Below are 21,615 nucleotides of genomic sequence, written 5' to 3' on the forward strand. Positions count from 1 at the left end.
TCTGGTTTAACAGACTTCATTTACTATTTATCAATTATTTTCTCTATAGATCTGTTCAATAAAACAAACTATACTTTGTATAATAGATTACTTCATTGCAGGTATTGCACAGGCTATATTCATCTGGGCACCATGGAAACAAGATAGCCAGAGGTTACTGTCTTTTTTTAAAAATATATCATTTAGCACAATTAGACCCAGCACAAGAGAATACTAACCATTTAAAATGGGTAATCTCATTTAAATATCCACAGCCATCTCATTTCAGCTCTACTGGATTAGAGAATCCAGAGTATTAGTACTGGACAGGGCATAAGGAAGGCCTCCTCTCTGCAACACACTCCCCTTGGCTACTGGCCTGCAAAGGCATTCAGTGGGTCATCAAATGTGCTCAGTGTCTTGCTTTCAGATCTTGCTTCCAAGACTGCTTGGGAAGATCTGATTTTGGGAGTGGGTATCTTGACTTGGCTGCTAGAGAAGATATCATCTAAAGGGAAAAAAAAAAAAAATAGGTTTTAGTGTGAAGTGACTGCCAAACAAAAGTAGCATTGTACATGAGAGTCTCCAGCACACAGCAGTGACTGCCAAGGACATTCTGTGATAAATGCTTTCCTGCTGCTTGTGATTCTAGATGCATTTGCAAGGACATATGTGGGAGCTGTTAGCTGTAAGTCAAATTAAGAATATTTTTTCTTCTCAGTAGAGCAGAATAATACTTGTATTTTATAATATGTTCAAGCTCTTGTAAGCATTTGAGAAGTACTAATAAATTAAACCTCCACAACAAATTCCGTCATGCAAGTGTCAGATAACATCCCTTTTATCTAGAACATTAGCATCTGAGAGATCCAAGAGCAGCGAGATTGTTGCCAAAGAAAATCAGAAGAGAAAAAGAAGGTACTTGCTAGCGACTACTGTTGCGACATCCACTTAATCTACAGCACAATAAAAACACATCATAAATCACTTGAGAACAGAGCACAGCTAAGATGCGAGGAGGCAGACAGCTGCAACTGTCATCCTGCTGAATATTCAAAAAGTCTGTCTACAGTCCTGAATCAAGATCTCCCACCACCTTCCTCAATACAAGCATTTCTGTTATGAATAACTAGGACCACAAAGTGGAAAAATATCATGTTGCTGTTACGACAGAGTTCTCTCCTGAAGGATAACTACAGGTAGAAATGAAACCCTCTGACCCAGATACCCTGTGCCAACAGCAGAGCTCACAGACCTGCAGTGTCTAGTGCTGCCCGTGTTTAGGACTGTGCTCATGGAAAGAGATGGAGCTGCTACCATACACATGCTGAAGTGTTGCCCTGAGGCTTCCTGGGCACACACAATAGCAGACCTTTTTCTGTACATTAAGGTTTTAAATTACGAGGGGATAAAAAAAATTTACACGACAGATCTGTGGATCACTAGTGATTCACAAGGCCCAATTAAGTAGCTCATAACTGGTCTTGAATCCCTATTAAGAAAACACAGGTCTTATACAGAGGTTAATAGCCATTTACTAGTTCAGAGTATAAACACTAGTATTTCAGCCTTCAGCATGTATCCTAACCTTGAGCAGAGGCCAAGCATGAAGTGGCCTATCAGAATGTCCTTGCCTTTCTCTTCTTGCTACTTCTTCCACTCCAGCACATGTCTGCTACTGTGTGATCATAGGGATTACACAGGAATAATCCAGGACAGCATTTCAGCACAAAAGCCGTTTAGAAAGGCAGGAAACCAGAATAATCCCCTACTGGCATCACTCCAAAGCAAGAAGCTATCACATGGATTAGCTTCACAGCAGAAGGGAAGTACGGTGAGTGACATCAGCAGTAGACGTATCACTCCCATTTTATAACAAGGCTTAAGGAAGAGGGAAGTTTTGGCCGTGCAAAACAGTACTTGTCAATGCACAGGAAAGCTCAGTCACCATTTTGCAGACTCTCCCAGACAGGCAGAGGTGACATCAAGATGTTTGTGTCATCATCCATAAGGTCACTGAGGAGGCTAGGAGGATAAAGACCTGAGAAAGAGTTTTTCTAATACTGCCACCACAAGCCTAACACAAATGTAGTAAATAGCGACTAGAAGCTGTGGTAGGACAAAGAAGGAAAGCAGCTTGCAGCTTCCACTCCCCCACACTGCACCCACTTACTGTTTCATTTGCAGCAGAAAGGATATCCTAAGACAACAACATACAGACCTGATAAAGTGCTACCATGATCACTTAAGCCAACCCTTAACCTGAAGCGTTGGCAGTTGTACCACTCTACTGCCAACAGGGCATCCTCACCTTCAGGCATCTTCCCTACACTCCTGTTGGTGTTCTGGAGCTCTATAGCTTTGGGCACTAAGAAGCTGCATACCTATGGCTGCACCACAGAACAGTCAATGCTCTAGAGGAAGATGAAGTCTATCAGATGCAGGGTGCTGTAGATGCTATAGGTATTCAAGACCAGATGTGACATCAAACAACAAGCTCTAGCACCAGAATAGATGTCAAAAGTGGAACTGCAAAGGACAGGTTCTGTTGTGGCTAATTTTCCAAGATACTTTCAAGTGGCACTGTACAACTGTTTTTTTCAACATGAGGTCCAGATTTTTGTGCTGAAATATTTAGAAGGAGTAACTGTTGGCAAGTTTTCTAACACATTTACAAACTTCAGCCAGGTCAGTCCATCAGGCTGGAATGCTTAACAGCAGTCCAAGCAAAGCAGTGATGAGTCAGATTCAATTTGAATAGGTTAGAAACAATGAAGACTGACAAGAATCAAAGCTAGAGGAGAAGGGAATTCTTTTTCTTAGACAAAAAGAAATACATGAAATCCCAAAGATGAGCCATAAGCATGAAGAGCCTGAGAACAAACAGACACACAGTCAGGGATCAAATGACTTTCGATAGCTTCACTGATGGAGAACAAGAAAGGAGCATGCTTTGAATTATTTCTCATTACTGTATGCTGCTTTTTCAACGAATTATACAGGGCAAACTTTTGCTCTCAAGTGTAGTATTTGTAAATTGTTCTGGGTATACATGGATGTAAACAAAATCTTGTGGGCTCTAAGGTAGTCAACAAAATAATGAAGGTGGGGTGAGAGGAGATGCTAATTTCTTCACATCAGTGATTCATCTGAAAGTACGATACAAAAAGCTGTGCAAATTGAAACAGAGAATGTATCTCTTAGAGCCATAACAACATGAGATTAGTCACTTACTCCAGACAAGAGAAATTTTCTAATTCCTACAGGTGAGAAAATCCCTACAGGAATTTAACTATTCCTTCTGCTGGAAGAATTTTATACACTCTCCTAAACCATTTAAATCCCGTGGTAGTTCTACAAATCTAGGAAGTTCTTATCCAAGGTTAAAATCCAAAGATGACCAGAGATTTCAGAGCAGTTGAAAAGTTAAAAGAAAGCAAAGGGTTCTAAAACATCTCCGATGAATGCAACTCAGGACAATATTATGAGATTAGCAGTAAGACGTTAGACACTTACCCATATCATCATCAAATATGGATTTTTGTTCCACCTTTTTCTTGGCCTTCTTTTCTTTTGGTTTTACAGTGAGATCAGCAAAAATATCAATGTTATCGTCAAACAGGTTTGTGTCCGGCATTTTCTCTTTTGCTTTGTTCATCGGTTTAATTGCCTCAGTAGCAAATATATCATCCTTGAAGCAAAGCATGGAGAGATCATCAGTACAAAACACACTTCAAGAGAATAGTCAAGTTATCTGTACACAGCAGCTGAGATGTTTAGCAGACTGACAGCCTTGGGCTTCTCCAACCTGAGAAGTTTGAGTCCTTTTCTCCCCATGGAGGACTCAGCAGAAGTGCCTTAGTGTGGGATTGTGAACAGGTCAAGTACAGCACACAGAGGCTTGTATCAGCTGCCCAGCCTGCCAAATTTATTCCTTTTTTAAAAGGGTTATTTGAGCTGCTGTGCATTGAACAGACAGCTAACAGATAAGAACCAAACTATTACTCTGAAAAAGGTCACAATCATAGGTGTGCTGTCACAGCACATTGTGACATGCCTGCTTTGTGTTAAGGCTCCACTTTTAATCCACTCTTGCTAATAAGGGGGTGAACATACAAAGAAAGGGTTTCTATTGCCCAGTAGCAGAGCATGATTTGACAGTTTACTTCACTACTTATCCTGCACATCCCATCCTACTCAGCAGCCTCCATTAAACCTGTGTCTAAGTGGAGGGTTCTGCATAAGGCCCGAGGAATCAAAGAGACCAAGGAGGCAGGCTCAACCATTACCTCAAAGATATCTTGGGCAGTAGGGTCAACAGCTTGCTGGACTGCAGATTTCAACTCCTTTTTTCCAGTTTTCTGACGAGTGAAGAGAGAGTCTTCCTCTTCCTCCAAAAAAGGTATAGGGCTGCTTTTTGTTGAAGATTTTTGCTGTATAGGCTGGAAGAGATCATTGCTGTCCTGATCACCCAAAACAGCCAGATCAGGCTTTTTGTCCCTGCCCTTGACGGGTTTGTTAGCCACACTGTCTGGCATTCCCTCCTTTGATTGTGCAGCTGGTCTGGATGTTAAGCTGCTTGCAAAAAGGTCTTCTGATTCAAAAAGATCATCCCCTTGGTCTGTGGATTCTGGAGGAAGGAGTGAGTTTGTGCCAGCAGGGAGAACACTGCTGTGAGCTGGTAGTGACAAGCCAGAAAGAAAGCTGTTTTCCTTGGACTCTGCTTCAGTAGCAAGAGGCTCCTTTATGTTCACTGGTGCTGACATCTGTTTTGGTAGAGAGATTTGTGATTCTTTAGCACTGTCCACCTCCTCACTCTCTTCAGACTCTTGGGCAGCTAGACGGCGGGCCATTCTGCTAGGAGGTCTTCGTTTTCCTGTAACCTTAATCCTGGTCTGCAAGAAAGGAATAAAAGCAAAGCAGGGTTATATAGAAGGAAAACCACCTCACACTTCACAGAAGACAGGTTAGGATTCCTGTTATGTTTCCTTGTAGCCCTTTGTTTGCCTTCACAACACTGCAATTAACATGCATTACTCATTTCATACTAGCACACTGAAACTGAACTAACTACAAGTTCTGCTCACAGCTCTGGTTTAAGTAACTTAAACAGCTACATGTATATTTAAACAAATGCTCAGCTGGGATCTTGAGTAAGGAATGCTGAGCAGACGCTGATTTAAGTTATAGGGAGAAGCAACGGGAACCATGCATCATCAGCTCAGCATCATCCAGGAAAGGGGACAGATGGACAAGTGGGACATTCAAGCCTGGAGTAGTTTGCAGCAATGTTCAGAAAAATAACCCAGGACTTTTGATTTGCTGCCCTCTAGTCATTCCACAGCAGATGGAATTGGGGTACAACAGCAACAGCACTTGCACATAGAGAGTCACAACACAGGTCAGCAAGTCACTCTAGCCCCTCGGCTTTAGATAATATCTCAGTCAGCCTGATAGGTTGCTCAGGGGCTTCTGCAGTGCAGTTAGTCTGTCCAAGTCATTACTAATTATGTTTTCCATTTAATTTCATTTTATACATAGCCTGCTGCAGTTCATTCCTTTGCTGCTTTTAAAGAAGCGTCCCTACAAGTTTCCATTAGAGCCTCTACCATATCCCACAAAGACAGGAGTATTCACACAGGTAGGAAACAGATCAGTACAATCTCCTCTTCCCTTCTGTTAATTGCTGTGTTGGAGTAGAATGACATTCTGTATGGATATGCTACAACACAGCTTAAAGGAGTCATGTGCTTTTGTCAGAATCATTGGAGAAGCACATCCGTCTTCAGAGTGCGGGGCTGTATTGATCAGAGAATGGCTAAAAACCAGGAAAATTATGATGGAAAGGAGATGCACTTGAAATAAACTGATCCCTTCTCCATGCACTGTTCTTTGAAAGGACAGCCAGAATGCTGTGTAGGTTGCTTTCTTCCAGCCTTTGGAAAAAAGTGCATTTGGCTGCACATATTTACAGCTTAAACTCAAACTTGAAAGGTTCAAGAAGCAATGACATGTCAAAATTAAAACATGTAACCTGAGACACAAAAAACATTCACTGTATAGTTACTAAGATGCTGCTTCTTAGATTACTTCTGTAAACAAACATGCATCATCACTATAATAAAATGAACATTCAAGTTTGACCTTATGCAGCTGCAGGAGCTCTATTCTTTTGCAAGCCTATCTATTTAAAAGTATCATGATAGAGGACTTTGTCTGTTGTGCAAGACATGTTGCTATTGGAAACAACTATGCCTACATGGTAATGCATTAGTCTAATGTACAAGCTTCAAACCCATTTGACACTAAGGGGTCATGTCAGCCATTGTGGTGACAGCTGCTGCATCTTCCCAAGTCATCTCTGCTGCTCATCTAGTAATGAACAGCCCCAGCAGCATTAAGGAAAGAAAGAATCAAAGTTAAGATCTTAAGTTATCTTATTCAAATCGCTGCTTTCAGGAAACTCAAGAGATATATAAAATCGTAAGCACCCAGACCAAATTTTAACTACATGGTTCAAGCTTTTTTTTTTTTTTTTTAAAGAACCAGTAAATCTTTAATTAGAATATGCCTTTTGGAGTCCATAAAGTAAAAGGTATGAATAAAAAACAAGTGAGTCAGGAGGCAGAGATCTACCATGTCAAAAGCTGTAACGTTTTTTTTTTTGGTTTGGTTTTGTGTGTTTTTTTCTTTAAAAACAAAGTTTTCATTTGAAAAAGAATTGGGAGTGACAGTTCAGAATAACATGACATTTTTATCCACAGAGGAGGCAAAGGTCACCCTACAGCAGTGATGTGTTCTTGATATCTTGCCACAACAACTGTCCATAATGTATTTTATAGTTAGCCTAGAATGATGCCTTTTTTATGGTTTTCAGGTTGGCATCTCCTGGGACAGATGTTATGCTAAAATACCTTTAACCTATAGGGAAAACTACTGTATTTGAGGAATGTACACACGTATGCTAAAAGAGCACAGAATTAGGCATATGTGTAAGTCCTTTACAGAGCTAAGAATGTAGTAGGCTTGACTTTCTCTGCAGTGGTCCATGGAAGTGAGAGGGGATTAGATTTCCACACTTCCACTTAGATTCACATAGACCACATTGTCAGCAGAACTTGCATACCAAAACACAAATTCCTGCATAAGGACAAACTGTTTTTAATCCCCCTTTCTATCCTCCTAAATACCAAGGTTACCTTATTGGCGCTGTGCAAAGTATCCGCTTGCATAGGCTGATCAAAGCTTACACCTAGTTCTTCATTGTTTCCTGCAGCAGAGAAGGCTTCGCTGTTCTGTACATCCTTGGGCTCATGCAATGGAGTGTCCAGAACTGGTAAGGGGGACTTTACATTGGACACCTTAGTCATTGCACCAGGTAGTAAGGCTGCAGGGTTAATAGCTAAGTTAGCCTACAAAACAGAGAAAAAAAAAAAAAACATACACACAAAAAGAGATCACATTAATATTGCTCAAGAGCAAGCACAGCTCCAGAGAAGCAGCAAGAACTAGCATATGTAGGCATTCAAGTTCTACTTCCACAAGTGCCTGGCCTTTCTCAGACCTACGCACTTCTGTGTCTCCCACGTCTTCTGCCTCACTAAGCCTGTGGAGTGCTCAACACTATTATTCTGTATAAGAGCTTCAGGAACAGCATGGCCACATTATGTCAGACCAAACACCTATGTAGCTCAGTATCCTGCCATAGGACAACAATGGTTCTGAAGTCAAAAGTGATACTGTGATAGTCATTAGTTATTAGTCATTCCATGTCAGAAGAGGGACATAACCAAAACCCCAAACCCCTAAGAGTCTCTAAACATACTTAAAATAGTGCTGAGAAGAACAGCAGGTCAAAAAGGAGCACACCCTCTGCCCCCCAAATAGAGTAAATAGTGCTGCTCAGAGTCAGGTCTGAAACAGGAAGGTGAAATAATATTAAACGTGCAGTATAGAAAAAGTAATAGAAAATAGGCCATCTGGAAAAAAAAAAACACAACAATAAAATTGCAAGAGTAAGGTAAAGAAGTAAAAAGATTTTGCTTCAGGGAAAGCGATCAGTAAGGCAAGGAAGATTTTTTTTTTTTTTTGAAAGTCAAAATGCCAGTAAAGTTAATTACTTGTAGCTTTTCAATCCGAGATGAGGGTTCTTTGGTTTTAATAGGAACAGGACCTGTAGATTTCTGCATAAAATTACACTGGATTAAACAAGTGGACAAGTTGTTATCAACCAGATGATAGTTTGCATTTTATTGCATCTATAGAAAGCAGCTCACCGTTTACCAATTTATTCTGAAGTTACCTTGTTATCATCACATTCTACCACCAGAGCTAGTCACTCAATTTACAGCTTCAGTTCCCCACATGCCACAGCCCCATCTTCATTATCACATTTCATTCCACCCTCCTTCTACCCAATATTATACTTTGTCATAGTAACCCAACACCTTCCATCTTCTCCAGGTCACACACACCACCAGTCAAATCAAACTGTGACAGCTACCCTCCCTCCTTGCTTATTCCCTCCCTCTAAGACCCTCTGAAGCCATGTTGCCAGATCATGATATAACTAACTGTTCTCTTTGTGACTGGCTCTAATATGGCCATAGACTTCAATGATGCCCACACAGAAGCCAAGAGGGCTACAAAGAGCCTGCAAGAAAAACAGCTTCAGAAAAGTGAGTGTTCCTTTATAGAAAGCAGGCCATCAGTGCCAGAAATAAGACTAGACTAAAACAAGCAAGAGCAGCTGTTTGGTCTGAAGACTTGGGTCAATTCTAGGACTCAGGGATGAACCAAATCAGCTAAGGTACTCTTCCCAGTGCTTGCTCTCCACAAGTTTGTAGTCTACAATGGTTCTGTGAGCTAGGCTGTACTGCTGTTGGTGTGACTGGGCAGTCAGAGCTCCTTCAACCAGGTTGAAGTAACTGAGGGTTTGCAAGGGTTAGGATGCTGGTTTGAGGGTCGTGATAGCATGACAGAGGAATCCTAGTGTCTGAGGAGATCATTCTCCACTTAAGTGCATGTGGTGTTCACCTTAACCTCAGACAGGCTGAGATCATTTCTATATCAGGCTGTCAATAGGTGCAAAAAAGGAAGATGAGTGTGGTTCTACACTTCAAGGAGTACTTCACCATAAAGGAAGACAGGCTAATTACTAGCCCTACAGACTTGCTCTGTGTTCCTCAGTCCAGTGGAGAAAAAACAACACCCACCCCTCACAATGAAAAGCTAATCTCCTACAGACTGAAATCCACTTAGCAGCTCTGGTGAGGCACAAGCCAGAATTCAGATCCAGACTGCCTCTCCCAGAGACCCTTGGTTCTGCAAGATTAAGGACAGCATTAGTCTTGCTTGCTCATCATAAAATCTCCAAGATAAGATTCCCGACAGCCACAGATTTGTGCTGCATGCCCTGATGTCCTTTCTGAGAAAACCTATCCATACTTGAAAGATCACATTCACTCCAACAGACACTGGCACTTCAGAGAAGAATGAACAATAACCCATTTTCAGTCCAACTGGACCTGAGGTGTAGTTCTTCACTGCCTTGTACTTTGCCCTTATAAGTGCATGGGCAATGAATAAAACATCATATCAATAGCATTTAAACTCCTTGCTAGTAACAGCGTACCTGCTGATAAGCAGAGACAAGTTTGGCCACGCATTGCTACTTTGCAGCCAGTGAATCCAAGCATTAGCTTTGATCTTTTCAAGAGACTTATTTAAAACAAAATGATACATCTCCTTTTTCTTTGCATGCTGTTCAAGGCACAAGATTTAAGTACTTGCCTCTGTAGTTACTGCCTTCAGAGTTTCATCTTGTTTGGCACTTAAAGCATTTTCTAGAAGGTTACTGCTCTCCAAGGAAGGACCAGTACTGGCCTTAAGTGTTTTCTTCTCAGCTATTTTCTGAAAGCATTAAGAGCACAAATCAACATCGGGTAAAAAGCATGGTCTGCAGATTAAAAAAAAAAAACAACAACAAAACCAAAGCTTTTAAAAATCTTGCTTCTATCTGAAAAGAAAATTAGCCACATCTTTTGACTCTGCAATGCATAGTAGGCATTGCCTTTTGGCTCTGCAATGACGAGGGCCTTCCACTCCTCCATTCCTTTAGCCTACCTCAATTTTTGCTGTCTATGCTAACAATAAATAATGAGAGTATCAATAAACTTCTGAATGTATGCATATTTCCTCATGCACAGGAGAGCAGAGAAAAGTGCAAAGCTAGCTAAGGAACACTGCTATTTTTATGTTTTCATGCAAACAGGCTCCATATATAGCTGCCAAGTGCTAATTACTTAAGACCACCCCTTCCACTGTCCTCAAAGAAACTGTTTCCAGGATCTATTGACAGTTTTCTAGCCTAACTTCCAGCTATAGACATGCAAATAGACTAAAGTAAAAGTTGGCTTCAATTTAATTAAGCTAAATACATTTAGAGTAGCAGTTTAGAGTGCATGTTAGGACTTTGACCTCAGACCACCTGTAATGCAGTCTAGTTCATTACTGCAGCTGCTTGCCCTCTAAAAAAAATCCAGTGATCACAAGGATTTTAATGCCACATTCATTACCTTAAATCAAACCAACCTGCAGAGACTTTAATTACATAAGTCATAGAGCAAGGCTCATCAGTCATGCATGAACTGCAGGGAAGGTACTATTAGCAAGTTAAACAATAAAACAATTAAACAATACAAACTCTACTACTCTGATTTCTGCTCAGGTGTATTCTCTTACACCTAAGACAGTCCCAGTGGTACACAAAAAGAAAAAAAATCCAATCCTCTCATCCCAGCTTTGGGAGACCTAATGCATCTGTTTGTTCCCTGTGTCGTCAGGATCACAATGGCCATTTCTATTCTCTCAAACAGATTTGAGAACTCACTTCATTTCTTGTGGGAATACATTGGGGAAAAAAAACCCCTCCATACACTTCTTTCCAATGTCTTTCATATAAGCCATTTACAGTAGAGAACAGATACCGGAAAGGTTGTTTTAGTGGTACTGAAGAGATCATCCTCATCGTCATCCCCAAAAGGCCCTCCTCCAGATGATGGCTTCAGGATACGGTTTGCAGACTAAAGAGACAAAGGATAAAGAAAAGATGTGTCATAGATCAAAAGCACATCTCCTTTGGCCCATGATGCCTGAACTGATATTGGCACTTGGCCCTCCCTGGAAATCAGTGACTTCTAAGCTGTGTTTAAACAAGGAACACTGGTAGGCTGCACTCTTCAAAGACTGTTTTTAAACAGCAGGTTCAGAGGAGGACTTTGAACTCACCATCGACTTCTTGGGGCTGGCAAAGAGGTCGACATCTGGATCATTGTCCTTCTGAAGTTTGTGACTGAAGAGAAGCTCTTCGTCTTGAAAGACTCCAGTGCTTTTGGGCCGAGTACTTTTCTCAGAAGCCTGGAAAGAGAGGAGAAAGGTCCACACAGTGAGAAACTCCCTCCTTAGGGAGGTTATTTGCCTAGTGATAAGGCAGGTTACAGTTCACCTGAGGCTGAACTACAACTCTGATAAAAAAAAAATACAACTTTAACTACCAGTTATGTAATTTATGTTGACCAAATCAGCAAAACTTACAATGTAAATATTTGTATTCACAGTTCAATTTGATGAGAAGACATTAAACAAAATGTATCTGTGTCTGCTGACCTGAAATCCAGCTGCTACTATTTACCTTTAAAACTTCCTTAGAAGGAAAAGGGGGAAAAAAAAAAGTTTTCAGTATGTTATCACGAGTGTACAGTAAGGTTTATATTTCAGTACGACTTTTTATGCCTTGAATTTTTTGGCTGCGGGTGCAGGACAGAGAAGTGAGAGGAAGAGAATCTAGTTAATTATCTTCCTAAGCTACCTTTTTAAAGATGATTAACATAAAATAAGAAAAAAACCCCAAAGTTAAAGGCCTGTAAAGCTATTATGGTTGTTAGATTCCCTGTTCTCCTCCCATTAAAGCAAACACATCCCCACAATGAAGAACAGATCATACTTTCTGCCTTTGGCAAGAACTTGTACTTTCAAATTTGCTGGGGCGGGGCGGAAGGTTGACAGTCAAACATATCACCTTATCAGCCCTCCACTATCTGGCAAAAAAACCAGTATCAGCTGCTTGGATACCTTAAACAATGCCATTCTATGACCACGGTGTCAATGTATGCACCTAGGTCTGACTTTCAAAAGACAATGTAAAGGCCAGTATCTATGTTTCGCTACCCAGCTATCTCTTCAGGACCTACTCAAATGAAAGGATGCTTCTTAAGAGCATGACTGAATGTCCAGTAACATAACATCAGACTCAAAATCCAAGCAGCAGGAACAGTAGTCATAAGAATAAAGCCTGATTCTCCCCTTCCCAGTCCAAGTCTCCAGGAGCCCCAAAGGGCTGCCTACTAAAACTAGGTTCCAGTACACCATTTATTGGTCCATACACCCTGTCCTATGATTTTTATTACTGCTCCATTCTCAGCCTCTCCGTGTACAGCTTTAATTTTGTATCAAAAGCCAGGTCACATTTTTAGAGCACTAGAACTGCTGTTTATGCCCAGATACACGAATAACTAATGCACATCTAGAAGTATCCACACGTGAAACACATATTAAGCTGAAATAGGCAAGGAAAATATTAGCACCTTTCAGATTTGCCTATCAAAAAAGTTCCTAAATTACCTATTCAGATTTTTGCATGAATGTGCATTTCAGCACCTTAATCTCTTTGTGACTGCTATACACTGGTAGCTAAGTGCTTTGAAGAAAATATTTGAAAGGACTTGTATCTTCCCAAATTCACAGGACAGATGTGGCTTCTTGCAACCATCTCACAATGTGCCTCCCCCAAAAAAACAAACACAGAATACATTCACAACAAGTAAATAAATGCTCAAGCTAACAATCCATAAGTAGCTATAAACAGGGATTTTTCTCCAAGAGCCATCTATTTCATTCAGCTCCAGGGACTTCTGAATAAAGTATATATAGCCTTTAGGGCTGACAACTAACTTTACACGGTCACACTAAGACAACGAAACCTTGTGGTATACTGTAGTATACAGTTTGTACTTTTTGACATGACTTCAAGTTTATGGAAAAAAATTTGGTACATCTGCATCAAGTGGAAACAAGAATATTGCCATGGATTCAAGAATATTGCTGCTGAAGATTCAAAGTCTGCCTCTTGATGGTATATGCTATATCAGGAAAGCCAGACAGCAAGAATAAGGGAACTGGAAGCTTTTTTTAAAAAGTGAACACACATACTTGAAAAACAGAAGTAAACATAGATGATTCTTGCTGAAGCTAAGTCTGCAAGCATATATCCACCAAGCAAACTGCAACAATATAAAGAAAATAAAGGAATAAACCACAGGGCTTCAAATTCCACATCCTTTACTTCCTAGTACCTCTGACCTTGAGGGGTAACTGGGGAATCAGTTCTGTACAGTAGACATCAAGTAGCTGCACCAAAACATCTGTACAGAATTTCTTTTCATATTAGCATGCAGCAAAATGCTTTCAAGCTAGTGGGATGGAAAGATTTACAAAAGGATTCAGGATCATGGGAAGAGCAGGAATAATTTCTCACCCAAGAATCTGGAAGCTTAGAAATAGAGAAAGATTAGCCTCTGTGACATGAAGAGAGGGAAGGGTAAAAACAAAACCTTGCCTAGAATAGTAGAGGTAGAAATACTATTTCCTATTGTTCAAGAACTTTCCTAGACTCACCACACCAATTTCTTTCTGTGCATTTTTAATGCCATCATCATCTTCCAGTCTTTCGTCTTCCTCCTCCTCAAACAAGCTTAACACTTTCTTAGCCTGGGTCTTGATATCTTTCTCCAGAGCTGGTGGTGATGTTGCAAACAGATCTGAACTGCTAGCTGGTTCTGAGGATGTTGCTGCAAAAGGCTCCACCAAAAAAAAAAAAAAAAAAAAAAAAAAATTAACACATCAGCCTGTTACTTAGTTCAGGTTTGCCCAAAAACCCACTAAGCTTTCTTGGTTAAATGCCAGCAGTGGTCAAAGTTCTGCAATCCATTACCAAGCAGACAACTATACTCAACTCATTTTTCCTAAGCAGACAGAATAGCAACATGCAGATTTGCAAGAGACAGTAGATAAAGAAGAGAACACACTAATGTCTCTAAAGGGAACACAAGTTTCTTCCCGGACCCTACACCGTAGCGCTATTGATAAGCAGCTTCCTGCATAAGGTTTCCTCCTCATCCATATCTCAGGTTGCATGTGCGCCACAAGGCCGCATTAAGCAGCTTTGCCATTACCTCTGAGGTACATAGTTCATGCAGCTTGGGATTCTTGGGAGCAGGCAGCACTACCTGAACCTTGAATGTGCTCAGGAAAGCGCAAAGCATGATAACTACTCTGGAAGTTCATGAGCTGTAATTCCCCAACAACCACTCAGTAAGACCATGTCCAAAATTAAGTTCTGGTGAAGCTTCTTCAATAAAACACTCAAAAGTACACATCACACCTGTTCTGTAACAGAATGGCCCAGGAGAAATTCACAATCCTGAAAGCCACAGCTACCAACACCATTTATAATTCATCAGATAGTATGCTGAAACACAGTTACTGAGCTTGAACCAAAGCCTACACATTAGTATAGGCTATCTTTTAAAGGAAAGCTCTGTCCATGTGAATAAAGATTACCCAACCCACTCTGAAGGAAAACCAAGAGAGATTCCTGCCCTCCTACCCGCCCCCGCCCCAAAAAAAAAAAAACCCCAAACAATTCTCTCATGTACGTCAGTTGGGAAACAACTTTTAAATGCCATTTAATTGATTTGCTCTTTGACTGACAAGTGATTTTGCTAAACGGAGACAGAGTTATTCTCTCCTGGGCAACAGAAGAGGCAATCCAGAAAAATAATTCTGCCCCAGAGCAGCACAGTTAAATGTGTTGGTTTTTTTTTTTTTTTTAAACCGAACCTTTACCAAATATCAGATTAATGTAAGAAAATCACTCACTTTTTCCTTTGTTTGCTGCCCTGCAACATTTGTTCCTCTAGGCACAGGAACTGCTCCAGGCTCTTCTAAACACAACGTGTCTTCTACCTGGTTTGACTTTGCAGCTCTATCTGCCAGATCTTCATTTTCCTCCTTTCCTTCTTCATTAAAGAAAGGTGGTGCTTGTGCTGGTTTTACTTTCTCCTGAAAAATTAAGAGAATGTTGGTGACACAAAATTGGTGGGCCAAGTGCAAGGTCCTGCACATGGGTCGGGACAATCCCAAGCACAAATACAGGCTGGGCAGAGAATGGATTGAGAGCAGCCCTGAGGAGAAGGACTTGGGGGTGATGGTTGACGAGAAGCTCAACATGAGCCGGCAATGTGCGCTTGCAGCCCAGAAGGCCAAAGGTATCCTGGGCTGCATCAAAAGAAGTGTGGCCAGCAGGTCGAGGGAGGTGATGCTCTCCCTCTACTCCACTCTCCTGAGACCCCACCTGGAGGCCTGTGTTCAGCTCTGGGGCCCCCAACATAAGAAGGACATGGAGCTGTTGGAGTGAGTCCAGAGGAGGGCCACAAAGATGATCAGAGGGCTGGAGCACCTCTCCTATGAAGACAGGCTGAGAGAGTTGGGGCTCTTCAGGCTGGAGAAGAGAAGGCTCCAGGAAGACCTCATAGCAGCCTTCCAGTGCCTGAAGGGGGCCTACAGGAAAGCGGGAGAGGGGCTTTTTACAAGGGCAAGTAGTGACAGGACGAGGGGGAATGGTTTTAAACTGAAAGAGGGTAGATTTAGATTAGATATTAGGAAGAAATTCTTTACTGTGAGGGTGGTGAGACACTGGAACAGGTTGCCCGGAAAAGTTGTGGCTGCCCCCTCCCTGGCAGTGTTTAAGGCCAGGCTGGATGAGGCTTTGAGCAACCTGCTCTAGAGGAAAGGTGTACCTGCCTGTGGCAGGGGGGTTGGAACTAGATGATCTTCAAGGTCCCTTCCAACCCAAACCATTCTATCATTCTATGATATAAGAAGCATATACTGCTGTGGGATAGCAGAGTCTCAGTTTGCCTTCGGCAGGGGTCTAGAACACTGGCAACATGCTTGACTTCTACTTTTCTCCCATGGGACGTTCTGGTTTGTGACTTTTGGTTTCTAGTATTATAGTCTCTTGAGTCTGGTTGAAGAGTGCCAGGAAGCAGTTGCAAGCTTAGAGCAGATGCCCTGGGAATCTTGTCTGGTTGGTGCACTGTTTCCTGTGACTGCCAGCAGCTAGACTGTAGCTTGCCTGTTTCTTCTTGTGCTCCCAAGCCTATTATCTTTATGGGCCATGACAACTGTTTTCATGGTAAGGAGAAAGGCAAAGGTGGGTGAGAGGGCGGCACACACACATACAGGAATTCCCATTACAGATACAGCTATGTTAAGCTTTTGCAACTCCTACTCTCAATTCCAAAGCACAACCAGACAGGCAGTACACTATGGGCTAAGCTTATAAGACAGAGGATAGCATAAGGACCCTCAACAGGGGGCCAGTAAGAAGCCTGTGGACACATCTGAATCAGCTTGGGTTGAGGTGACACAAAGGGTGAAGCCCTAGCTTTACAGTCAGCAGTAAGCCATCTGTTCCTTTTAACGGTATTTTATGGCTGAGAGCTCTCAAAACATCTTCAGGAAGGGCTTTTAGCATAAACCAAACAAATTTAGGGTTAGTGGTCAAGAAGATTTTGAAATCTCTATCAAACTGATGGCAGTAAGAAATTTTACACATAAGAGTTCAGTCTACCCTGTTCCCATTCCCAATTTGCTAGAGCCACCATTGTCTAATCAAGTTAAACTTACATTCAGTACCTAACAAGGAAGACACATAGATTATAAAAAGACTAGAGTGTTCCAACATTAGTTTTAAAAGAAAGAGGAGGTACCACTGCAGCCTTAGCAGCTGAAGGAAGTACTGTTGATTGGGAGTTGAAGAGCAATTCTCCATTAATAGCATCATCTTCAAACAACAACGATACCTTCTGTGGCTTTCTTTGGCTGCAATGAGAAAGACAAGAAAGTGAAAGATTTAGTGCAAAATCTTCAGAGGCTGTGCACTGCATCTGTTTAAAAGTATCACCTAGGACCATCATTTGCAGCAAGTGGTCCCAGACACAGGACTCTGCTTTCTCACTGTCTCAACAATTCTACCACTTCTCTTCTTGTCTGCACAGCTTTCTGCAGAAGTGAAGATAAAAAGAGGTCAAGAGGATTTTATATCACAGGCATGGAAATGGAGAGCCCAGTTCAGTGGTGGCAAGGAGAATGATCCATCACAGAAGCGAAAGAGGTAAAAAAGCCCAGCCCTGCTAATTCCCACTCACACACTTCTACTTCCTCCTCAGCAGCAAGTAGCAAGGGACAACACTTGTAATATGCCTGGGTCTGTCCGGTTTTGAGGGCGCTGTTGGGCTGTTCCGAAAAAGCCCCCCCCCCCCCGCCTCTCCCGGGACTGTCACCTCTCTTTAGTGATTGCAAATAAATCCTCCTCATCCTCTTCCTCAAAGAGGCTCGTCTTCTTCACAGCTTTAGCCTGACTGACAGTGCTAGCTGGTTTTGCAGGGTCCTCTTTTCGGTCATCTTCAGAAGGAAGCTTAGTTGGCTTGGAGACATTCCAGTGTTCCTTAAAAATAAGGAACTCTTAAGTTTTCTTTTGTCTTGGTCAAAGCCACTTCCCATCTTGTCTATAAGCAAAAACACTTCAGCATTGTGGCAGTACTTGCATATTTCTACCAGTTTATTTTCCTGCCTTTGTGTTAGCCACTGTAATCTGACATTGCTCAGGCTTTGCAGAGGGCCTGGCCACCTTTTGGCATATGGTATTTGCCCAGCAAAGCAGGGTACATACATTCTACTGTTATAGTTGCTCTTGACAACTGAAGTCAGTGTCAACTGCAGTCACAGGAGTAAGGTCACACAGTAGAACCTCATTTAAGCCACTTAAATAATTAGCAAGTTTGATGTATGGGAAAAAAAACAAAACAAAACAAAAACAAGAAAAAAATACAACACCCACACCCAAGATACCTCATTACTAGAGTGAACGATGCTGCACTTTTTATTGCCTCAACTTTCGACCACAGTACTTCCCCCACCCTGCCTCTGGAGCTAGCATTTAATCAAGCCTACCCACTGAACAAGTAAAAAAATCTACATCAGGAGGAAACATTTCTGGGGTTGGGAGAGTTTTCTGGCTTGTGTGTTTTCTTATTCCCAGCATTTCAAGTGGTTTGCCCTGTTCCTCACCTCTGTCCCCTTTCTGAAAGGGACTACAGGCATGTTGAAGTGTGAACTTGATTTATTCTACTTTAAGATAAAAATGTATCTAAAAGATATTACTAGTATCCACTAAACAAGCAATTACAGGACAGGTAACAAAAATCAAGCTTACACAAAAGGGTAATTTTGGAGGGGTGGGAGGGCTAAGAAGAGTCTGAATCCTATTCATGTGAGTTAATTCAGAGACTTCCCTGACAAGTTTTTAATTTACTTAGTGTCTCTGGCTTTCATTTAAGATGCAGGACAACACCTAATCCTAGAAGAGGGCTGCTCTCTGGGAAACCTAGTTATTTATGTTTCATTTTTCCTATCCCCAGATTAAAAAAAAAAAAATCCAACAAAAACACCCCACCAAAGCCCAAGCGAACAAAAAAACTACCAAACACTACCACGCACAAAAACCTCCACCCCAAAAACCCCAAACAAAGAAAAACTCACCACAAACCTATCTAGAATTGCTAAACTTTCCTTACAGAAATTAAAGCAGTAAGGGCAAACTTATTGTTCCCTTTTAGTATTTTTAAGTCAGATTTGTTGGCAGCAACCTCCATGTGCTATCGATCTTTCTATAAATTACATTGAAAATACTGGTTTTCTCTTCCACATGACCTCTGTTACCTAGAGACTGAGATAATTTAGGCCAAGAATCACACAGCTTCCTCAGCTGCAAACAAGTCACAGGACTGAGATAGGCATGTGGACACAACAGAATTTGACTGTGGTTCCCATCTCAACAGTTTTATGCTTTGCCCAACATAAAGCCCAGTAACCCCTTTTAACCAAATCTTATGCCTCAGTACCTCCTCATCACTGCTGAACAATAAGCTGGAGGCTTTCTTGAGTGGCTCTGACTGTTTTTTCTTCTCTTCTGGGGGTTTTTCCTGTTGCTTCTTGGCAGGTACCACATGAAAGAGATCCTTACAATAAAATTAAAAAAAAAAAATCAAAAGCCAAAGTCACAATGAAAAGCTCACTGAGAAGTCATCAGCATGCAAGACACTGTTGCCATCCACTTCTCAGATGAGTAGGATAGAGAAATGGTGTTTTGTGAACCCTTTTTGAAGATAATTTCAAGTGTGATACAATATTCTGGTACAGAGAATCCTATGCACACAGCATTTGTAGACCAGAAACTTGTAAGCACACAGCCTGACTTTGGCCCACAGATTTTCCACCATAAGGCTTGACCAGCAGTCAAAAACCACCACACAGCAATTCTGTTGCACAGCAGCTAACACAATGAGGCACTGTTTCTACATCTACATAATGAAATAGAGAATGAATCCTATTCTGAGAGGACAGGCAATAGGCAAGCTGAACCACTACCACTGGGCAAGAACCAAGACTTTTCATCTGAAGACACTCATGCAGATTATTATATAGGCATCAGAATATACAAAAGCATATGTTGACTTCACCATCTAACACTTATTTATGCTTTTCTCCACTCAACTTGAACTTCAGTTCCATAACACAACCCTCATGGCAGATACCAGAGAACTTACCACATTACAAAATGTTTCACTATCCTGACAGTTGCTTCTGAACAGCCCCTATTCAGAAAGGTGAGAGGAAAGCAGCCCCCTCTTGAACAGGAAACCTTGATCTTGCATTTGCAGAAGTCCCCTATCTTATGGCTCTGATCAGGCCTCCTGTTTGCTTCAGGTTACAACTACAGGGTAAGTTAACTCACCATGCAGGCTGCAGGCCCAGAGTTGAAAGCTCTTTGGAGGGTGTGTGGGAGGGAGAAAAGGGTAAAAAAGATAAGAAAAGCACACACTAATTCGATTTTGTTAAGTTTCTTGCACAAAGCGTGCTCTGATCTCATTTTCTACACTAGCAGCCACAATTCTTACAGACTAAAAAGTGAGAAAAAAGGCATTCACCAGCCATGACACAAGGGAAGCAAGAAGTCATCCATGTGGCTAGGTACCACAGGCCAGGATAAAAGAGCTTCTTGAAGCTCATATCCATTCTATTGCTCAGTGTTCTCTAGTCCTATCAATCAGAGGGATAACGTTCTTCATGTAAGGTCCAGAGATGATATGCACTGACTGCAAAATACTAAAAAGACACCAAGGACTCGCAAAAGTCCCTGCTACCATTCTCCTCCATAATGCTGTCCACATGCTCAGAACTGCTACACAATGCAAGATCATTTTAGTGCTCTAATTCAGTGCTCCATTTATAAGTTTAGTATTGTAATCATCTCAGTATTTCCTGGTGCATTTGCAACAGGCTGTGCAGAAGGGTTCCTATACACAGGCAGTATCACGAAGTGGTACTTACCTCTTCATCATCATCAAACAAGGACAGTGGAGTTTTTGGCATGGACTTGCTGGTGGGGAGAGATGTAGCTTTGGATTTCACAGTTTTACTTGATGAAAACAAGTCCTGTGCAAATCAAAGAAACTTCATTTTGCAAAGCAATGCTATACGTTTAAGAACTCTAAATGGGACATTCATGTTTTTCCTTTTAAAAAAAGTGTTTAGTGTGCCTGTAAAGTAGAGAAAGATTGTCTTACTCAGATGTACCAATCACCTGCAACTCCACGGGGATTTCCCTCAGCTTTGCAGGTTAATTGCTAGCTGGAAGCTGAGGACACAAGATTAAACCTATGCAGTCTTTCATGATTCTTGCTCTTTATTTGTTGATCTTTCCCCACTTCAGGCTTTCAATTTATGCCTGTGTGTACCACACAAGTTTAACTCTCTAGGAAAACATTCCCGGAGATTTCACTCTTGGAGCAAGAAGGGACTTTCAGGATGGTTGGGAGTAATGAATGGATATCAGAGTTCCCAATCCTACGGGTAAATAAGGAGTCCACAGATACAAGTGGACTGAAGTCAGAGTGACTCCAATCCCAAGGATTTCTGTAGGGATTTATTAAAGAGATACTCACTTCAGAATCCTCCTCATCCGAGAAGAGGCCCCTCTGTTTTCTTGGAGGTGTTTCAGATAAATGCTTGAAGTCCTCACCTGAAGATGGTTGACTCTTTAGGACAAATAAAGACACTGCATCAGCACCCATTTAGATTCAGTAAGGGCAGGCACATCACATGACCCTTTCTAAGAAGCATACTGCTGGCAGCGTCCCAGCCGTTAAAGGGACAGAACACAAGCTTGTCACCCATGGGCTGAAGTCCAAAACTCATGTGCTGAGTAAGTTCCTCACATGCAGCCAGAGCTATGCACAAGTGACTTGCAGGTCTTATCATAGGCTTGCCCTCCCAACATATACAGCAACTCATGCTGGGCCCCCTCGTGAGTTAAAGGAAAATGTTTCTTTTAACAATCTGTGTTTCGTACAGGAAGAGGGCAGTTTGTGCCAGCCATCATTTCCTGCATTA

The 21,615-nt window shown here is 41.6% G+C and overlaps 1 protein-coding gene across 4 annotated transcripts in view; it reads right to left on the minus strand.

The window, feature by feature from the left end:
• Positions 1 to 21,615, minus strand: part of WASHC2C (WASH complex subunit 2C) — a 38,187-nt gene continuing 16,572 nt past the window's right edge. For 2 of the 4 annotated variants that reach the window (XM_068397979.1, XM_068397977.1), the window contains 15 exons: positions 21,168 to 21,260; positions 20,554 to 20,658; positions 19,065 to 19,181; positions 17,445 to 17,608; positions 16,872 to 16,983; positions 14,974 to 15,159; positions 13,714 to 13,899; positions 11,269 to 11,397; positions 10,968 to 11,063; positions 9,772 to 9,891; positions 8,100 to 8,162; positions 7,179 to 7,391; positions 4,269 to 4,874; positions 3,496 to 3,670; positions 1 to 487 (listed from right to left, as the gene is read on the minus strand). In XM_068397979.1, coding sequence (XP_068254080.1) covers positions 351 to 487; positions 3,496 to 3,670; positions 4,269 to 4,874; positions 7,179 to 7,391; positions 8,100 to 8,162; positions 9,772 to 9,891; positions 10,968 to 11,063; positions 11,269 to 11,397; positions 13,714 to 13,899; positions 14,974 to 15,159; positions 16,872 to 16,983; positions 17,445 to 17,608; positions 19,065 to 19,181; positions 20,554 to 20,658; positions 21,168 to 21,260 — 2,502 coding nt within the window. In that variant the 3' untranslated portion in view covers positions 1 to 350. The remainder of the gene's footprint in view (positions 488 to 3,495; positions 3,671 to 4,268; positions 4,875 to 7,178; positions 7,392 to 8,099; positions 8,163 to 9,771; positions 9,892 to 10,967; positions 11,064 to 11,268; positions 11,398 to 13,713; positions 13,900 to 14,973; positions 15,160 to 16,871; positions 16,984 to 17,444; positions 17,609 to 19,064; positions 19,182 to 20,553; positions 20,659 to 21,167; positions 21,261 to 21,615) is intronic. The other 2 variants (XM_068397978.1, XM_068397980.1) reach the window with 2 other exon arrangements.

The sequence above is a fragment of the Nyctibius grandis genome, chromosome 4 (genome assembly GCF_013368605.1).
Source record: "Nyctibius grandis isolate bNycGra1 chromosome 4, bNycGra1.pri, whole genome shotgun sequence".
Lineage (NCBI taxonomy): Eukaryota > Metazoa > Chordata > Aves > Nyctibiiformes > Nyctibiidae > Nyctibius > Nyctibius grandis.